The sequence below is a fragment of the Lemur catta genome, chromosome 14 (genome assembly GCF_020740605.2).
Source record: "Lemur catta isolate mLemCat1 chromosome 14, mLemCat1.pri, whole genome shotgun sequence".
Lineage (NCBI taxonomy): Eukaryota > Metazoa > Chordata > Mammalia > Primates > Lemuridae > Lemur > Lemur catta.
The window spans coordinates 369,499-388,848 of NC_059141.1; the positions used below are offsets into that span (position 1 = coordinate 369,499).

General features: G+C 58.5%; 2 protein-coding genes across 4 annotated transcripts in view; both read right to left on the reverse strand.

Annotated features, from left to right (window-relative positions):
- Positions 1-1,551: 1,551 nt before the first annotated feature.
- UTF1 (undifferentiated embryonic cell transcription factor 1) lies at positions 1,552-2,697 on the reverse strand. The gene is made up of 2 exons (XM_045568877.1): positions 2,151-2,697; positions 1,552-2,048 (listed from the first exon to the last, which is right to left on the reverse strand). The coding sequence occupies exons 1-2, from the start codon at positions 2,686-2,688 to the stop codon at positions 1,552-1,554; spliced, it is 1,035 nt and encodes a 344-aa protein (XP_045424833.1). The 5' UTR covers positions 2,689-2,697.
- A 9,731-nt stretch (positions 2,698-12,428) lies between these two features.
- Positions 12,429-19,350, reverse strand: part of KNDC1 (kinase non-catalytic C-lobe domain containing 1) — a 44,299-nt gene continuing 37,377 nt past the window's right edge. For all 3 annotated transcript variants that reach the window (XM_045568213.1, XM_045568215.1, XM_045568214.1), the window contains exons 27-30: positions 17,377-17,499; positions 17,238-17,297; positions 16,364-16,521; positions 12,429-14,026 (exon numbers count right to left, since the gene is read on the reverse strand). In XM_045568213.1, coding sequence (XP_045424169.1) covers positions 13,795-14,026; positions 16,364-16,521; positions 17,238-17,297; positions 17,377-17,499 — 573 coding nt within the window. In that variant the 3' untranslated portion in view covers positions 12,429-13,794. The remainder of the gene's footprint in view (positions 14,027-16,363; positions 16,522-17,237; positions 17,298-17,376; positions 17,500-19,350) is intronic.

A 19,350-nucleotide genomic window follows, 5' to 3' on the forward strand; every position in this document is an offset into this window, starting at 1 on the left:
GCCATAGCACGTCCCCCCCGACCTGCGGGCAGGAAGGCGGATGATTCTGCCTGGTGCCCCCAAATCTCTGCGGCTCAGAAGCTTAGGCCGACCTCTCATAGGCCCCAAGGACAGCCCTCCTTCAGGGCAGAGGGTCCACGTGACCAAGGGACAGACACACCGCACCGCCCTTGCTGTTGGGGTGTCTGGTGTTTGCTGGGAGGTGGTAACCTGGGCCTGGGCTAGCTCTGAGGCAGAACCTTTTAGATAGACGGGGTTGTGGTGGAGGCACCAAAGCTATCTCAAATCCCCAGTGTCCCCTGGCCGGTGGCTCTGACCGGTGGGGTGTGTGTGGGGGAGGCTGGGGAGGCTGCTTGCAAGCTTGGCTCATTCACAAGGTTTTGGCAGCCGGAGGTCCTGGGGAACACAGCAGGGTGCAGCGGGGGCCGAGTCTAAGCGAGCCGGGTCAGTTCTCTCAGACCTGGTCTCTGCAGGACCCGGGGGAGTGCCAGGCCTCACTTCCCCAGGAACTGCCTCAGGGCTGCGAGGGCCTGGGGGGAGGGCGGATCTGCGACCCGGGCCCCCCACCCAGTGAAACCCTTGGGACTACATGGTGCCGAGCAGCGAGCACCCCCACCCTGCATTAAGCTGCAGGATGGCCCGGGGCAAACCACCAGTCTCTCCTGATGGGGCCGTTAATTTGTAAAGCAGGGCCATCACCCTGCCGGAGCAGCATTGTCATGCAAGCCAAGTTCCTCCCGCTCCACCCTAGTCTCCCGCCCCACCCGGCCCCTCTCCACCCTCCGACTCAGGGTCCAGGGTGGAGCCTTCGCCAGGCTACTTTGAAAATGCTCTGGGGCGAGTTTAAGTTCTCCCCAAATTGCGAGGACCCCAACCTCAGCCTCGACCACCGAGTGCCTCCTAGGGCCCACCTACACCAGAGTCACCTCCCTGGGGTCGAAACCCGCTCCTTCCCTAGAGCTGCACTCGGCTCCCCTCCCTCCGCTGTTGCCAGGGGCCTCCCAGGGGGCTGGTCTGTTTCCCGACCCCTGCAGCTGCGGTTGGAACTCAGAACCCCCCACTGTAGACCCAGGTCCAAGGGGCTCTCCTTGCCAGGCAGGTTGGACCAGCACACTCACCTGTCACCCCGCCCCTTGGGGACCCCAGTGGGCCCGACCTCCCCATTCAATCTGTTTAGTGGGGCTCCCAGGGCAGCGGGGACAGTCCTTGCCCAACCAGCCGGCCTGTGTGGAGGGAACTCCTGGTGCCAGGTTCAGGTGTGGCCTTGAGGAGCTGGCGTGTTACAAGAGCCCCACAACTACCTCGTCCCAGTATGGCCCCCCACCCCCAGGATCCGGAGGCATTTTCACTTTGCCCTGACCTTCACAGCCCCCACCCCGCAGGGAGCTGCTCCTACCCGGCCAGCCCGCCCTCACGACACGCATCCACAGGATTAAGTCCAAAAAAGCAACCTTTTTATTGAACGTACCTAGGTTTGGGGGTGGGGGAGGCTGCAGGGTAGCTCGGGGGGAGGGGCTCGGCCCTGGACAGCGGGCTGGGGTGCGCCTGGCCTCATTCGCGCGGGTCCCTCAGGACACCGCGCTCGGCGGCCGCGCTGCCCAAAATGAAGCCCACGGCCAAGGACACGGTCTGGTCGAAGGAACCACGCAGCTGCTCCACGTGCTGGTTCAGGGTCAGCAGCTGGTCGCGCAGCGGGCCTAGGACAGCCACGATGTCGCCCAGGTGCCCCAGGGTCTGCAGCAGGGCGGCGTTCAGTGATGGCGCGGCCTGGGGGGGCGCGCGTTCCTCGGGGCGGCCGGGTGGCGAGTCTGCATCTTCCTGGGTGGCGTGGGGAGCTGGCGGCGGCGGGGAGGCGGGGGCACGGACAGGCACGTGGTCTTGGGGGCTGCCGGGCCCAGGGATGAAGTTGGGGAGGGCGGTCGGGGTGGGGGCTGGCGGGGAGCAGGGGGCGCGGGAGGCGTCGGTAGACTTTGACGGAGATGGGCTAAACCTCAGCGTCCAAGCTGGGTCCGCGTTGGGGTCGCGGGCGGCAGGCAGCGGCGGGGCGCCTGAAAACGCAGAGCGGGTGGTCGGGCGGGGGACCCGGGTGGTGGGCCGCCCCTCCGCCCAGCCCCCTCCCCCGCCCTCCAGTCCCCTCCTTCCCCGCCTACCTGACTCGCCCAGGGTGGCCGCGGGCGCCCTGGAGGCCGGGCGGCGGCCGCGCTGGGGGCGCCCGGGGCGGCGGGGCCGCTTGCGCCCAGTGTCGCCCAGGAGGCCCATGAGCTCCCGGATCTGCGCGTCGAAGGGCCCGGGCGGCTGGCCCTGCGCCTCGCGGAGCTTGTCCTTGAGGAACTTGTAGCGGCGGCGGCACTGCGCGGGCGTGCGCCGGACCTGCTGGCGGGCCAGCGCGGCGGACACGCGGCGGTAGGTGGGCAGCGACTGGCGGCGGTCCAGCAGCAGCGAGCGCCACACGGCCGGCTGCAGCAGCGTGTCCAGCAGCAGCTCCGTCTCCCAAGCGCTCCAGGGAGTGCGCTGCGCCGAGCCTGGGGACACGGGCGACGCGGGCTCTTCCAGGGCGTCTGGCGAGGCGGGCCGCCCGGGCGGGGTCCTCGGGGCCTCCCCGGCCGGCTGCAGCTCGGGGTCGGGGCTGGCCGGCGACGGCGGCGCGGGGGGCGCGAGCGGGGGCGGCCGCCGGGGCCGGAGCAGCATCCCGGGGCCGGGCCGGGCGCGCTGGGGTCGGGCCGCCGCCGGAGAAGCTAGGCGGGCGCAGTCAGGGCCGCCCACATGCGCTCTGAGGACCCTGCGCCGCAGGCCGCCGTCGGAGCCGGGTCTACACGGCCCTCCCACCTCCCGGTCCGCCCCCTCCGCCCCGCCCCCTCCGCCCCGCCAAGTCCGGCCCGGTCTCCTCCCGTCTCGGGTTCCTAGTGCCTCCTTTGGCCTCCTGGGCCGTGAGGATGTCGAGCAAAGCTCTGCCCTCGCGTGATGGGAAGACTCAGAGCAACCGCGGTTGTTTTTTCAAACCCGCTTAGCGGAGGTGCGTGATACGGCCGCGTCACGGGGGCGCGTAGGGTTTGATTCGTTTTTACGCATGTGCTGTGCCCTGTAGTCGCCGCCCACGTCGTGTCTGGAACGCAGCCAGCTCCAGGGGCCCCCGCCCTCCTCTCGGTCTTCCGCGTCGGAGCGCGTCCCCCCCGCCCCGACGTGACGCGTGCGCGTGCTGGCTCCGTGTCCCCCGCCCCGACGTGACGCGTGCGCGTGCTGGCTCCGTGTCCCCCGCCCCGACGTGACGCGTGCGCGTACTGGCTCCGTGTCCCCCTCCCCCGACGTGACGTGCGCGTGCTGGCTCCGCAGCCCTCAGCTCCCTCCCAGCCTGCTGGGGTTTTAGGAGCAGGCAGTGTGGGTGCTGATCCGGTCACAGACTGGGACCGGTCAGGCTTAGTGTCACGACTCACACACTCTACCGGAAGGAACTTCGTTATTCCCGTTAAGTGTCTCTACAGCCAACATTATAAGTAATATAAAAAGTTGAACATTTTCCCCTTGGATTAGGTTAGACAAGGGCATCCAACATCACTTCTATCCGAGATTATTCTAAAAGTCTTAGCCAGTGCAATAAGACAAGAAAAAGAGTAAGATGTGTAAGATTGGAAAGGAATAAGTAAAACAGTCATTATCTGAAGATGATATGACAGTGTACATGGAACCTGCAAAATAATCTAAAAGCGCAGTATTTGAATTAAGTGAATTTCACAAGGCCATTGCATGCAATAATACGTAAAAATCACTTTTAGTGTTTCTGTGTACTGGCTACAGTAATTTGCAAACCCTTTTACTTAGGAATGATTTTAGACTTGGTTCCTGTGCTCCCCTCAATAGGAGCATCTTAGGTAACCGTGCATGTTCGTCAGAATCGGGACGGCAGATTGGTGCAGAGCTCTCGACCAGGTTTTGCCAGCTTTTCCACAAACGCCCCTGTTCTGCCCCGGATCCCGTCCAGGGCGCCATGCTGCATTCCCTCGTCCTGTCTCCTTGGTCTCCTCCTGTCTGTGGCACTGCTGAGGAGGACTGGCCCGGTGTCCTCTCCAGGGCCCCTTGGTTTGGGTTTGCCTTGCGTCTTCCCGTGGCCAGACTGGGGTCGTGGGTTTTGGGAAGGAGGTGAGGTGCCCCTCTTGTCCCGTCCCCTCAGGGCAGCGGAGTCCTCGTGGCTCAGCACCGGTGATGCCACCCCCTTCACTTGGGTGGGAGGCGTCTGCAGCCTCCCTGCTGTCCAGGCCGTGTCCCCGTCCCTACCCTGGTCGCTGGAGCGGGTCCCCGGGTCCGTCTCCACTCCCGGGGTGGGGGGAGGGGCTTAGGCTCCACCTGGGGGCGCGTGTTGCCGGGTTCTTCTGTGAGGAAGGTTTGTCTCTCCCCCACTTCTTTACCTGCTCAGTCACTTGTGTCCAGCCGTGTGCACTCGTGGGGACTGACGCTGCTCCTTGGGCTGTGACCTGAGGCCGGGGTCATCGCGTTGCTCACGTTGCTCCAGCTGAGGCCACGGGCGCCCAGGTCAGGCGCATCCCGTCGTTCTTCGAGCCCTTCTCTAGCGCTACGAGACTCAGGCTCCTCCGGCCTTTCCCTGCCCCCGCCCTGCGATCACCGGTTCTCCAAGGAGCCTGGTTCTTTGTGTAGGAGACGGATGTTCGGAGACCAGGGTCTGGGCACGGTGGCCTGTGCAGGCTTCCTACAGGGGCTCTTGCCACGAGGTGCGACAGTCCCCTGTGCCTTGTCCAGTGTTGAGCTGCCGCTCGCCCCTCGGTCACGCACCTGCAGGGGCTCAGGTGACCCCTGGTTCACCTCCTGGGCTGGGCACGGCTGTATCTGCACGCGTCTGGGCTCTTTCCCCTGGGGTACGAGCGGGGCCCTTTCGGATCTCCACAGGACTGTTTTGGGATTTGACACGCTGACTGTAAAGTTTTCATGGGCAAACGAACTTCAAGCGGCAGCCAGGAAAGTTCTGAGAGGGCAGCATAACAGGAGGGAGGCGTTAGCAGGCAGTAAACGCCTCGTAAAGCCCTGGCAGGTAGAGAGGCTCCCAGCGGGCCTGAGAGGCAGGTCAGTGGGCCTGGCAGAACCCGCACACAGACCGGCAGCTCTGGGAAGACGGTTTGCTCCCTGAGCAGTTTTTGTAACGGTGGTGGGGGCCTTGGTGAAAAAATGAAGCTGAATCCCCTTCTCGGTCCTTACGGCAAATAAATTCTGAGTGGGTCACAGACACACTGAATTCTGTCGACTGAGAGACTGTCAGTTGTACGACACGCCGTTATTTTCTATGTTTCTCAGAAAGGAAAAAGTAAACCACTGGCAAAATATAATTAAGAGACTGTCTTTGGTAAGGTGTATCTTGATTCCAGAAATGTGGAAAATTTGCATCGGAAAATAGATAAAATATAGTAAATATAAGAAGAAGAAAAAGAAACAGAAAAAGTCCCAAAAGAATTAAAAGAAATATCTTGGCATAGAGAAAGCCCTTCTTAGCACACACAACATACGCGCACGCACAGGCACACGCACACTCACGTACACACACTTGTGTACACGCACACTCACACACACACACACACACACGCAACATCCAGAGTCATAATAGAGAAGTTCAGTAAGTTCATCCCACAAATATTTGCATGTCTGTTATCCCAGGCTCCGTCCAGGTGGAGAGGCTGGGGAACAGGACAGAGCTGGGCTTCGCCCTCGAGCAGCTTGTAAGGCGGCCGGATCTCGGAAGACGTTCGCTCCCGGACGTCTGCAGCGTCTGTGGACACACAGCCGTGGCCTGACTTCCGAAGCTGCTTTTGCAGCCCTGGCCTGAAGTCCCGCTGATTCCAGCTTCTTATTTCAATACTCAGTTACTTAAAACACATTGTTTAATTCTCTCTAAATACAGAGTTAATTCAGGACAGACTTAGTGTGAGTTATAAGCTGCCCTTTTTCGAATTGATCACTTAGTGCTCAAGTACCGCATCTGGCAAAAATTTTTACAGGTTTTGGCTGAAACATCAGACCTTCTTCCCAGTGTCCGTCTGGTACCATCTGTGCAAGATCCAGGGGAGGTTTCGTGTGCGTCCTTCTCTGGGAGCCATTTTCATGAGCCCTGGTAGTGAAGTTCCTTGTAAAATTTCAGAAGTGCTTAGCGGAGATCAACAGAATTATTAATCTGTGTTTAATTAAAGCCTCAAGCTTTCCATTTGAAGTAGATTATTAACAGTTTTTGTGAGACAGTCAAAGCCCAGTTAATAAGGACTGAAATTTTATTGCCAAAACCATGTAAGTTTACTACATGAATTTGCCAAGGTGAGGAGTAGATACAGATTGCAATGCCATGTCCTTTTCTTGAAATTGTTTTAAATATTCATGTAAATTCATTTGAACATGTCTGGTTAATTCTAGCCGTACAGTACATGGTGCTGAATTTCTGTACTCTATATATTTTTCTTTTAGATTGTTGATTCTCTGGTTAAAAATAATGAAAATTTTTATTTCACATGGTTTATTCTGTGAAGATAACGTGATCGTCTTGTAAATGTTTCCTCGTTGGTGACTGCACGTTTGCACTGTCTGAGCTGTGAGCTTTCGCGCGACCATTCAGACTCACCTGGTAACCCGGCCCCTCTGAAGACGCACCTGTGGGCCCCTTCGTGTCGCCCGCTGCAGCACGGGCCGTGCCGAGGGGCTGCAGTGTGGGTGGAGTGGGGGTTCCTGTGCATGTGCTGTGGCGTCTCGATCCTGCTGGGGAAGGGGGGAGGTGGGCGGGGGGAAGACCCTCTGGCCGTCCCTGGGTCTCTGAGGCTGTTCCCTGCAGTCCCGGGGACCCCCGTGCCTTGGTGCTGACATTTGTGCTGAGTCACCTGCGAAGTCATGGGGAGAGTGCGGCAGTTTGGTCACTGTCTCTTCGTTTGGGTTGTTTGCTTCTAATAAATTCTTGTATTTTTCTAAGTACCAACATACTTGCACATTTTTCCAAAAATTCCAGTGCTCCAACAAAAAACCCAAGGGACCAGCCAAGCCATTTGCAGGCCGTGGTGACCGTGTTTGGGGGTACTGAGAGGGGCTGGGGCTGGGACGGCTGGAGTTGTCCTGCCACCCAGGCTGGGCCGTGCGGGTGTGTGTGGAGGATGCTTTTCTGCCTGCTGCCGCCGTGGTGGTGCCATGCTGGTGAGGGGGCAGCCGGCACGGTGGTCCTGGCCAGTGGGGCAGAGGAATGAAAACGAGACGCCATCCTGCCCCGCCACCACCCATCCAGCCAGGGGGTGGGGGCAGCCTTCCTCCAGACCCCTCCTGGCTGCCGGTCAGGCCCAGCTGGGGCGGCGCGTGCCCGTCTGCCTGGCTCCCCGCGCCGCAGGCTCGGCCTCTGCCTGGCCCTGACGGCAGCCCCCAGGACGCGGCACGTGCCGGCTGGGGACGGACCAGAGAGAGATGGGGAGGCTGACGCCCCCGCTGCGCGGAGGAGAGGGCCGTTGGTGGGGACGGCTTCCAGTCCTCACGCCCGCCGGGTCTGCCGCCCTCTCTGGAGGCCGAGCTCCATCCTCCAGGGAGAGGCTGTCCGAGTCTGCAGGTGCTCCTGGGTCTGGCTCGGGCCTTGCCCCTGCTGTGGGGCCGGCGTCCCTACACGTCCTGCCCTGTCCTTCTCCTGCAGCTGAGGACGCCGCCAGGCTTGGAGGTGGCGGTGTGACGCTCTGGCGCTGCCCGGGCTTGGCTTCCGTGGTGATTAGCAGTGTGAGGGAGGGGAGAACCAGGAGGATGGAGCAAGTATTTATTTCACGGGGCCTCTAGTTTTAGACTTATTTCAGACTTGAATTTTAAGATTTTTAACCATCGTCTGAGACTGACAGTGAGCATGTCTGAATGGGATCACTTAACAGCCCTGCCTGTCACTCTGTGGCTCCTGGTTCTTGGAACTCCCACGTGGGCAGGAAGCTGCCCAGGGTGACCACGGGCACCCACCCTCTGCTCCTCAGCGTGGGCTGTGGCGTGGATGCCTGCCGGAGTCCCTGGGGCTGTCCCCACGCTGTGGACTGGCCGGCAGCTCCTGGAGTTGTGTGTTCACTGGACTGTCTGCTGGGAAGATCCCGGGGGCTGAGTCTGGGGGGTTGGGGGCAGGATTCTGTGGGACTCGCAGTGGATTGTGTTTAAGAAGAAGAAAAGCAAAACTCACGGGTCCCAGAACTGGCCCCTAGGGGGAAAGTCATAGAAAGGGCCTTCCAGACCATCAAGGTCAACCTTTTATTTTTTATTCTTAGTCTCTGAGATTTCATTGAAAATTTCATTGTGTAGTAAGGTTGAAAGAATTTTATAGTTAACGCTTGTATACCCAACACCGAGATTCTTCCTTCACATTCACTAGGCTTGTTTTGCACGTTTGCCCATCTGTTCATCCCTGACCGTTCCCATTTCTGATGTGTTTCAAAGTAAACTGCTGACATCAGTACACGCCCCCCAGCGCTTCAGTATAAACATCGTTAGCTGGAGATTAGTATTTTTTTAGTTTTTCCTTTTGATATAAAATTTACATACAGTGAAATGTACAGATCTTAAGTGTATGTTTGCCGAGTTTTGACAAAAGTGTACACCTGTTTAGCCCAAACCACCATCAAAACATAGAACTCGCACGTCACCCCGGGAGGCCGCGAGAGGCTGTGTGGCTTTGCCTGTGGCCGCGGCTCTCTCCGAAAGGCTCAGTCTCGGCAGCTGTTTGTGAGTTGGGCCCGTGTTGTCCCCACCAGAAGTTTGCTCCTTCTTACGGCTGAGCGATGCTCCTCCGTGTGAGTAGAGCACGGCGCGTTGGCCGTTCTGCTGTGGAGCGATGCCGGGCTGCTCGCGTGCCTTCGCTGCTGTGAGCAAAGAAGCTGTGAACGTTCTTGTGCCCGGTGTGTTGTGGACACGTTTCATTTCTCTCTGACGGTTCCACCCAGGAGGGGCCTTGCCGTGTCACGGGCATGTGTACATTTAGTTTTATCGGAGACTCTAGAACTTTTCCAAAGTGATTATGCTGTTTTCTGTCCCACTGACGACGTGTGACATTTGGTTGTTCCTTGTCCTTACCCGTGTTTGGTGCTTTTGGCTTTTTTCAAGTTTAGCCATTCCTGTGGCGGTGCAGGGACGGCCCGTCGTGGTTCCAGCTGGCGTCTCTCTGAGGATCTACGGCGCCAGCCTCTTTCCAGGTGCTCGCTGGCGGTGTGTGTGTTTGCGTTTTGCAGAGTGTCTGTTCATACCTTTTGCCCATGTTTTGTCAAGTTGTTTTTATTATTGAGTTACAGGTGTTCTGTGTGTATTTGGGATTCCAGCCCTCTGTGGGATGTGTGTTTTGTGAGTGTTTTCTCCCAGTCCTCGGCCTGCCGTTCCTCTTCTCAGTGGCTGTTTCCGTGGTTGGTTTTCAGTGGCGATCCTTGTGGTTCTTGCTTTCTGTGACCTGAGAGGTCTGTGCTCGTTGCCGGGCCATGAAGACCTTCTTCCCCTCGGTCTCCTTTAGAAGCTTCGTGATTTTACCTTCTACATTTACGGATTTGTGTCACAAATTGTTCTCCTGTGTGATGTGGGAGGGTGGCTGGGTGTTTCCCGTGTGGCCATCAGCTGTTTCACACATGTGTTGGCGTGCTGATTTGGTTTCCGCACTGGACTGCTTCGGCACTTGTGTTGAACACGGGAGTAAAGGTGTGTGTCTGCTCCTGAGCTCTCTGTTCTGCCTCCTGCAGTCACTGACTTTGTTGCAGGGCCACCTGGGCTGATCACCGTACCTGTGCGTTGAGTCCTGGAGTCTGTGTAGGTCCTGCAGCTTTGCGCTTTAGAGGTCGCTTTGGATGGTCTGGGCTTGTTGATCTCCCGTATGTTCTAGAGTGATTTGTCTACAGGAAGCCTGCCGAGACGATGGCCGGTGTCACCTGGCATCTGTAAGTCACCGTAGGGGGACGTGGTGTCTTCATGACACTGGGTCCTCTGATTGAGCAGACGACTCACCACTCGTTTGTTGAGGTTGTCTTCGATCTCTCTGCAGTTTCTAGTTTTCAGCGCAGAGGTTTATATGTCTTTTGTTAAGCATATGCCTGTATCATTTATGTTTTTAATGTTATTATTAATGGCATTTTAAACCTTTAATTTTCTAGTTGTTTGCTATTAGTATATAGAAATGCAAATAATTTTTATGTATTAATCTTGTATCCTGTGACCTTTCTAAATTGTAGCTTTTGTGGAGTCCTTGGGATCATCTGTGTGGACAGTCGGGTGTTTACAGAGGGAGCTGTCGCGCATCTTCCTCTCCCACCGCGACGCCTTTGGGTTCTTTTCCTGCCCGTCGCACTGGTCAGGACCTGGGCACGCAGGAGGTGGTGGGCGTGGCCACGCTCTTTTTAGGGGGAAGTATTCAGAGTTCACCAGTAAGGATGGTGGTGGCTGGAGGTTTTCGTTTGTTCTTGTCCTTTCTTTTAAATGCCCTTTGTCAAGTGGAGGACGTTTCCTTCTATTTCATACCTGGCTAAGAATTTTTGACATTAAAAGAAGGTTGAATGTTGTCAAATGCTTTTTCTGCATCTGTTGAAATGATCGTATAGTTTTTCTCCTTTATTCTGTTAAGTTGGTGAATTACACTAGTTTTTACAATGTTAAACCAAACTAGCAGTCCTCAGCTAACCCTTGCTTGGTCGTGTTATATCCTTTTTAGGTGCATTCCTCACGCGGCTTGTGTGTGTTTCTCAGAGATCCTGGGCTGTAGCTGCCGCACCTGTGTTGGCGTCCGCCTCAGGTTTTGGCGTTAGGTTATCTGGCTCCACGCGGCAAACTGCTCGCAGGGAACGTTGTTCCAGCGCCCTCTCCTCCTTGCTCGCTGCGGGGAGAGGTGCTTGGTCACGTGGACACGGAGAAGGGAGGGTGCTTGGTCACGTGAGCACCAAGGAGGGGAGGTGGTGGGTCACGTGGACACGGAGAAGGGAGGGTGCTTGGTCAGGTGAGCACCAAGGAGGGGAGGTGGTGGGTCACGTGGACACGGAGGAGGGAAGGTGCTTGGTCACGTGGATACCGAGGACAGGAGGTGCTTGGTCACGTGAGCACCAAGGAGGGGGAGGTGCTGGGTCACGTGAGCACTCAGGAGGGGTGTTTGATCACGTGAACACGCAGGAAGGGAGGTGCTGGGTCATGTGAGCACTGAGGAGGGGGAGGTGCTGGGTCATGTAAACACCAAGGAGGGGCGGTGCTGGGTCACGTGGACAGAGTGCAGGGAAGGTGCTGGGTCAGGTGAGCACCGAGAAAGGGGAGGTGCTGGGTCACGTGGACACCAAGGACAGGAGGTGCTGGGTCACGTGAGCACCGAGGAGGGAAGGTGCTTGGTCACGTGAGCACTCAGGAAAGAGCTGTTGCTCACGTGGACACCGAGGAGAGGAGGTGCTGGGTCACATGAGCACCAAGGGGGGGGCGGTGCTTTGTCACGTAGGCACCAAGGAGGGGAGGTGCTTGGTCACGTGGACACCGAGGACGGGAGGTGCTGGGTCTCGTGAGCACCAAGGAGGGGGAGGTGCTTGGTCACGTGGACACCGAGGACAGGAGGTGCTGGGTCACGTGAGCACCAAGGAGGGGGAGGTGCTGGGTCACGTGGACACCGAGGACGGGAGGTGGTGGGTCACGTGAGCACCAAGGAGGGGGAGGTGCTGGGTGACGGCACGTGAGTGCCGAGGAGGGGAGGTGCTTGATCACGTGAACACCGAGGAGGGGCGGTGCTTGGTCATGTGAGCACCCAGGAGGGGAGGTGCTGGGTCATGTGAACACCAAGGCTGGGAGGTGCTGGGTCATGTCAGCACCCAGGAGGGAAGGTGCTGTGTCACGTGAGCACTGAGGAGGGAAGGTGCTGGGTCATGTGAGCACCCAGGAGGGGGCGGTGCTTGGTCATGTGAGCACGAGGAGGGGGAGGTGCTTGGTCACGTGAGTGCCTAGGAGGGGCGGTGCTTGGTCAGGTGAGCACCCAGGAGGGGGAGGTGCTTGGTCAGGTGAGCACCGAGGAGGGGGTGGTGCTGGGTCAAGGGAGCACCCAGGAGGGGAGGTGCTTCATCACATGAACATTGAGGAGGGGAGGTGGTGGGTCATGTGAGCATTGAGGAGGGGGAGGTGCAGGGTCAGGGTGCTGGCAGAGGCGGAGTGGCCAAGATGAACCAACTGTGGCATCTTAGGCCATTCACAGCCGTCACTAGAAGCGAGCAGTCCTGCAGCTGTAGGGCGAGTCTGCCGGTTCACGTGGCCTGGGAGTTTGGGGGCTTCTCTCCTCCTGGGGCGCCTGAACTAGACACAAGTCTAGCAGACTGGGGCCTCTGTGCCATCATGGATGTGAATACGTGTGCCCTGTAAGGGGGCCTTCGTCTGGCCATGAAGGAAACCACCTTGACCCACACGGCAGATGTGACTTTGGAGACCCACAGAGCACGGCTCACGCGAGGGGCTTGGTAGAAATGATTTTATTTAGAAATTGGTACCGTGTGACACTGGGAGACATGCAAATGGTTGTGCTGAAGCCAAAGCCTGGTCACTTCCCCACGAAAACGATTCATGACAACTGCAAAGCTGACACGCGCTGGCTACTGTCTTTGCTAGATACAAAATCTGAATATGTGGCGGTTGATCAGCAGAACATAATCCTCACATAAAAGCCTAAAAAAATGATTGCTTTGCACGGTCAGGATGCTGTCCCTCCTACATTCCATTCAAGTGGGGCCTGGATGTCTCCGATGAGTATATGTGGGAAAATACATCTTGACATTAAAAAGTAAGCGTTTTGTCACAAGAGTTTTCCTAGAAACACCACCAGCTGGTTGGTCTAAAGAATCACTAATTCTGAAACTCAGAAATCCTGGGTCTTGTGGTAATTTGCACTGTGAGGGTCGGAGCCTGGGACTGGCTCTGGGCTTGTCCCTGCCCGGGAGCCCAGTGCGGGCACCGGCTGCCCCCGCCCTGTTCACAGGCCGTCCCTGGCGGAGGGGCTCCCTCCACCCCCAGCGAGAGCGCGACACCAGCTATTTGGAGGCTGAGCCTTGGGGAGGGGCTTGGTGCTACCAGTGCGCGGCCGCCTGGCCTTGGTCTGGGGAAGCATGAGTGATGCGTGACGCCGAGTGCGCGGGCGCGGTGGGCGCCGGGGTTGGAGCGCGGGTGCTGGAGGTGGATGGGTGGCACCTCTGGCTTGGAGCTGATTCCTGTTCTGCGGCCTCTGCAGGGACCCGCGTCACCTAGAGCGGTTCCACGAAGGCAGGGGCCCGGCCCAAGGCCCTCACCGCAGCAGGAGGCTGGGCTGGGGAGGCCACTCTCCGCCCCTAGGCGAGCCCCCAGGGGTCAGCGCAGTGCAAGTGGGGTGTGAACCCACGGAGGGGCACAGGCGGAAGGTTTCGAGCCCCCGGAGCCTCCTCGCTGAGCAGACTGGCCAGACCCGGAAAGCGGCTTCTCAGCGAGCAGGTGCATTTGGCGTCTGCTGAGCGGGGCGGCGCTGGTTTTTTGAAGGGGTCACTATGAGAGGCACAGACAATACAACATTCTTGGGGAGTCTACTTTCTCTATTTTCATTTTTAAAGTTAATTTTTTGATTCTAGCAGAAACACGCGAGCCCCCAAGGCTCTGGTGCCCGCCCTGGCTCCCTCTCCTGGGAGGAGACCGCCCGCCCCACCGCGGAGCCCCCACCTGCGGGTCCCCGGGCTGGGGCAGCCTCACTAACAAACACCGCAGCCCGACCCGGCTCCGCAGGCCCTGGGCGCCCTCTGCTTCCAGCCGCCTCCTGGCAGGCCCGCGTGTCTGGCATTTCACACCCAGACCCCAGTTTGGTTACTGGAACGTGGCTTTCATCCTCCGCAGCTTGTCCTGGATCTTCCGCGAGTGTTTCTCGGTGGTGACCTGGTGGAAGTTGGCCCTGCTGTCTGCGGCTAAGGTGGAAATGTCGGCTCCGCTGAAACGCGCGATCCTTTGCTTGAGGTACGACTGGAGCTTGGGGTCGGGGCTGAAGGTGTAGGGGTTTTCCTGGAAGGCGTGCACCTGGCTCACCACCTTGGCTATGTTTCTTTGGGGGGGAGAAAAGACATAAGTTTGCCGTGTAGAAGGAGCAGCCTGTGGCAAGTGAGTTCCTGACGTGTCCTCAAAGTGTGAAAACTGAAGGGTGGGTTTTCTGTATGTATTTACAAGACCAAAGCTCATTTCAGTACTCAGGCCTTTCATCTGTCTGTCCGTCCGTCCGTCCATTCACTTCTCAGTCCATGAATATTTATTGAAAACCTGCTGTGTCTTGCTCTTGCTGGGGCTGAGGGTTCCAAAAGGGATTCCTGGTGTCAGGGCTGGGCAGACAGGGGAGTCAGTGTGGCACATGCAGGGTGAGCTGGGCTCCCACATGCCACCGTGGGGCGTTCACCCCCTGGGAGTCAGCGTGGCACATGCGGGGTGAGCTGGGCTCCCACATGCCACCGTGGGGCGTTCACACTCTGGGAGTCAGCGTGGCACATGCCGGGTGAGCTGGGCCCCCACATGCCACCGTGGGGCGTTCACCCCCTGGGAGTCAGCGTGGCACATGCGGGGTGAGCTGGGCCCCCACATGCCACCGTGGGGCGTTCACACCCTGGGAGTCAGCGTGGCACATGCCGGGTGAGCTGGGCCCCCACATGCCACCGTGGGGCGTTCACCCCCTGGGAGTCAGCGTGGCACATGCCGGGTGAGCTGGGCCCCCACATGCCACCGTGGGGCGTTCACCCCCTGGGAGTCAGCGTGGCACATGCCGGGTGAGCTGGGCCCCCACATGCCACCGTGGGGCGTTCACCCCCTGGGAGTCAGCGTGGCACATGCCGGGTGAGCTGGGCTCCCACATGCCACCGTGGGGCGTTCACCCCCTGGGAGTCAGCGTGGCACATGCCGGGTGAGCTGGGCTCCCACATGCCACCGTGGGGCGTTCACCCCCTGGGAGTCAGCGTGGCACATGCCGGGTGAGCTGGGCTCCCACATGCCACCGTGGGGCGTTCACCCCCTGGGAGTCAGCGTGGCACATGCCGGGTGAGCTGGGCTCCCACATGCCACCGTGGGGCGTTCACCCCCTGGGAGTCAGCGTGGCACATGCCGGGTGAGCTGGGCCCCCACATGCCACCGTGGGGCGTTCACCCCCTGGGAGTCAGCGTGGCACATGCCGGGTGAGCTGGGCCCCCACATGCCAGCAAAGGCTGTGAACCAGGGCTTGTTTCCCTGGAGAACTGGCTGTTACACAGTGATCAGCACACCGCAAGGTACAATCCCGAACACGGGGAACTCGGAAGCAGGTGCTTTTGATTCTGCCCAGGGAGCTGCAGACTCCACAGACATTCCCGGTCCGGTGTTGTATGAAGAAATAGTACGTCCAGTGTGAGTGAGGTCGTTTTTGTCAATTAAAGGACAAGCATGAATACACTCTCTCACACACACACAGCGTCGAGAAGAGCAAACACGAAATGTTAGCCCATATTCCTTCCAGATCGTGCATTAAGTTTTCCACTCCCTTTTTGTTGACATGGGTTTCCTAGTCTCTTACAGTAAGCACACATCTGTGGTGTATCGTAAATGTTTTTTTAAAATTGCTGATTATGTAAGAAGGGGCCTTGCACTGAGCAGGGTAGGCGCTGTGTCTGCCCTGGCAGGAGTGAGAGGCTGGCCAGGGCCTGACCTGGTGTGGACGGCAGAGAAGGGCGGGGGGAGACGCAGGGTGGGGGGTCGTGGGGGTGAGGGAGGAGTGCTGTGGGCTGCAGGCCCCCAAGGGGCCCCTCGGACACAGGCTGGGCCCCTGAGCAGAAGTGAGGGCTGCGATCCTGTGTGGCCGGGGCTGTGCAGCCTCTGGGGTGGTGGTAGTGGGTTTTACAACCAGCCCATGGTCTGCACCCCGGGCGGCATGCGGGGTGGCTGGGCCGCAGGTGCCTGGGCAGGCGAACAGCGGGACTGGGGAACCAGCCAAGGGCCGACCGCGGGTCCTAAGTGTGCGTCTCTAGGGAGGGGCCCAAGGGGGCGGGCGAGCAGGACCATGTGTGTCCAGGGGTGGCGGTTGCAACCTGGGTGACCTCTGTGCTGCAGACGAGGGGGCGGGGGCGGGGGGAAGGTGTGCCTAGATCCCCAGACAGGGTCACCACACGCCCTGGGGTGTTTTGGGACCGTGGTTACACACTGTCTGCAGAGAAGGAGATCACTGTGGCAGGGGGAGCACTGAGGCCCCTGGTGGGTGAGGGGAAGTGAGTGGCCCAGCCTCTGCAGAGCAGGGACAGGAGGAGACGTCACCTGAGCCCAGGTGTGTGGCCATGCTGGGTCCCCCTCACCTGAGCGCCCTGGGCCTGTGTTCCTGCTGGGTCCCCCACACCGGAGCCCAGGTGTGTAGTCATGCTGGGTCCCTCCTCACCTGAGCTTGCCCCACCTGTGGGCCCCGTTGGTCATGGTGAAGCCCCCTGTCTCCAGCTGCTGGATGTGCATGGCCAGGAGGTGGGCTGAGGGCAGGGTGGGCTGGGCCCGGAAGCGCCGCCCCTCCATCAGACACAGGCTGTCGCTCTTCAGGAAGACCTGGCAGCCCGGTGGGGCGTAGGCAGGGGAGAGACGGGGGCAGTCAGGCCCAGAGGCTCAGGCAGGGGCCAGCTCAGCCCAGCCAGTGCCAGGTGATGCCTGCATGCTCCGTGCATGGGGGCTGCACAGACTCTGATTTAGCGCCCAGTCCGAAATGTGCCTTGTGCTACTGCGTCGGGGGTTGAAAGTCCCTGGGCCCTACGCCTGCTGGGAGCACAAGAAAAGTACCGACAGCCACCAGAGAGCTTTTGACCGCGCGCTGCGGGAATGGCAAAACCCTTTCCTGGCTCTGCAGGGCCCCTGGGATAAGACCCGGGCTGGACGGCGGTAGGGGCCCCGCATCTGTGTGTCCAGGGAGGATGTGCTCGAGCTCCCCCCCACCCACAAAGAGCTGAGGGACAGGTCGTGCCTGCTCTGGCTCCCGCTGCCTCATTTTGGGAAATGCCTGATGGCTGCAAGTGGCATCTCCTTGTCATCTCCTGGGCAGGCCCCAGCCACAGGTCTCAGTCCCATCCTCTGGGCACCTGTCGCCTGTGCGGGGCAGTCGGGCCAGTGAAGCCCAGTGGCAGCACTTTTGCCCAGGCGGGTGGCAGAGGCCCGCCAGGAGACGGCCGGAGGGTTCCTGCAGGAGGCTGCACCGGCGCTGCGGGTCTGGGGTGCTGCCATGCAGGCAGGCCGATAAGGAGAGGCCCCAGGTGGGCACCGAGTGCTAGTACCTCCACGGCTTTCAGCTCCTCCAGGATCTCTGCCATCTTTGCAGGAAGAATTCTCCAGGCCTGAAACGAAAGCACAGGTGAGACGCCTGCGGCCCTGCGGTGCCCACACCCACGCCCGCGCGGCCCGAGGTGGACGCACAGGGGACTGCCTCACGGCCAGGTGCTCCAGCCCACCCAGGATCTGCATGGCCGTCGCAAAGTTCCTCTGCTCGTAGCAAGATTTCGCAATCAGCAAAAATTTGGACAGCAAGTTCACCTGCAACTGAAACGAGAAAATGACACGTTCACTGTCTTCTGGTTTAAGGTGAACAAATGGAGAACACTTGGGAACCTGTTAAAATAACCCAGCTTCAGGGCACAGAAGAGCGCGCGCTGTGCCACGGGGCTGGCGCCGGGGTGGGCATTACTAGAAACACAACAAAGCAAAAAGGCAATGCCTGATTTCTGCCTGAGCAGAAATATTTGAGAAAAGGTCCAGCCTCACTTCTCAAAAGCAAAGTCGAGCCAAGACAGCCCTCCGTGGCTTCCCAGTTGCACTAGGAGTGGACCAGTGGGGAAGGCGCCCCCACCCAGGAAGACAATCGTCCCAGGCAGGTGGGAGACCCGGTGGGCAGCTTCTCATCGTCCATCTGTGGAGTCCACTGCAGGAGGGTGTCGGCGCCATTCAGGGTGTGGTCCCTTGAGAGCAGATACTTCCTCTGGGGCTCCTTGGCTGGCAGTGACAACTTTGCTGGGTTGTTTTTTTCTGAGACAGAGTCTTGCTCTGTTGCCTGGGCTAGAGTGCCGTGGCATCAGCCCAGCTCACAGCAAACTCAAATTCATGGGCTCAAATGATCCTCCTGCCTCAGCCTCCCGAGTAGCTGGGACTACAGGCATGTGCCACCATGCCCGGCTAATTTTTTCTGTATATTTTTAGTTGTCCAGCTAATTTCTTTCTATTTTTAGTAGAGACGGGGTCTCGCTCTTGCTCAGGCTGGTCTCGAACTCCTGACCTCTGAGCAATCCTCCCACCTTGGCCTCCCAGATTGCTAGGATTACAGGTGTGAGCCACCGTGCCCGGCCTAGTTTGCTGCATTTGATGGGACCCACCCTGTGGGCGGCACATGCCACACCTGGTGGGATTCCCATTCCTTTCAGAGCAGTTCTAAGGGACTTTCTGGACGATTCTGGAGAACTCAGCTGACCCTCATTCCAGAGCTGCCTGAGGAATGTCACCAGGGCTTGGGCCATCCTTCCGGTGTGAACAGATTGCGGGTTCTGATGGATGCACCTCCAGGGGCTTGAATTCTGTCTGCAGACGGAGGTGACCCCCCAGGTTGTTCGGCTGTGGCCTCCGTCTGTCTGTCTTGAGTGCCTCTTAAAGGATCTCGAAAAACATTTACCGCTCACGCTTTTAAAGTTGATATCTCAATTTTTTTCTTCGTAGATTTAAATAGATGCAAAGTATGTAATTTTCAGATAGAACTGTTGTATCACTTTTTTTTTTTTAGTTTTTAGTTGTAAAAAATATAGAATATACAATTTACCCCTATAACCGTATTTAAGTGTCCAGGTTAGTAGTGTTTTTTTTTTTGGAGACAGAATCTCACTCTGTTGCCCTGGCTAGAGTGAGTGCCGTGGCGTCAGCCTAGCTCACAGCAACCTCAAACTCCTGGGCTTAAGCAATCCTACTGCCTCAGCCTCCCGGGTAGCTGGGACTACAGGCATGTGCCACCATGCCCGGCTAATTTTTTCTATATATATTTTTAGTTAGCCAGATAATTTCTTTCTATTTTTAGTAGAGACGGGGTCTCACTCAGGCTGGTCTCGAACTCCTGACCTCGAGCGATCCACCCGCCTCGGCCTCCCAGAGGCCTAGGATTACAGGCGTGAGCCACCGCGCCCGGCCCAGGTTAGTAGTGTTAACTACATTCACGTTGTTGTGCAACCAATCGCTAGAACTTTTTTATCCTGCAAAACTGAAACTCTGTCCTCATTAAACACTAACTCCCCTCCTGCTCCCCTACCTTCCACTGTCTTCCACTTTCTGTCTCTGTGAGTTTGACTCCTCTGGAGACCTTGTACACATGGGATCATGCGGTATTTGTGGTTGTGACGGGCTCATCCACGGGGC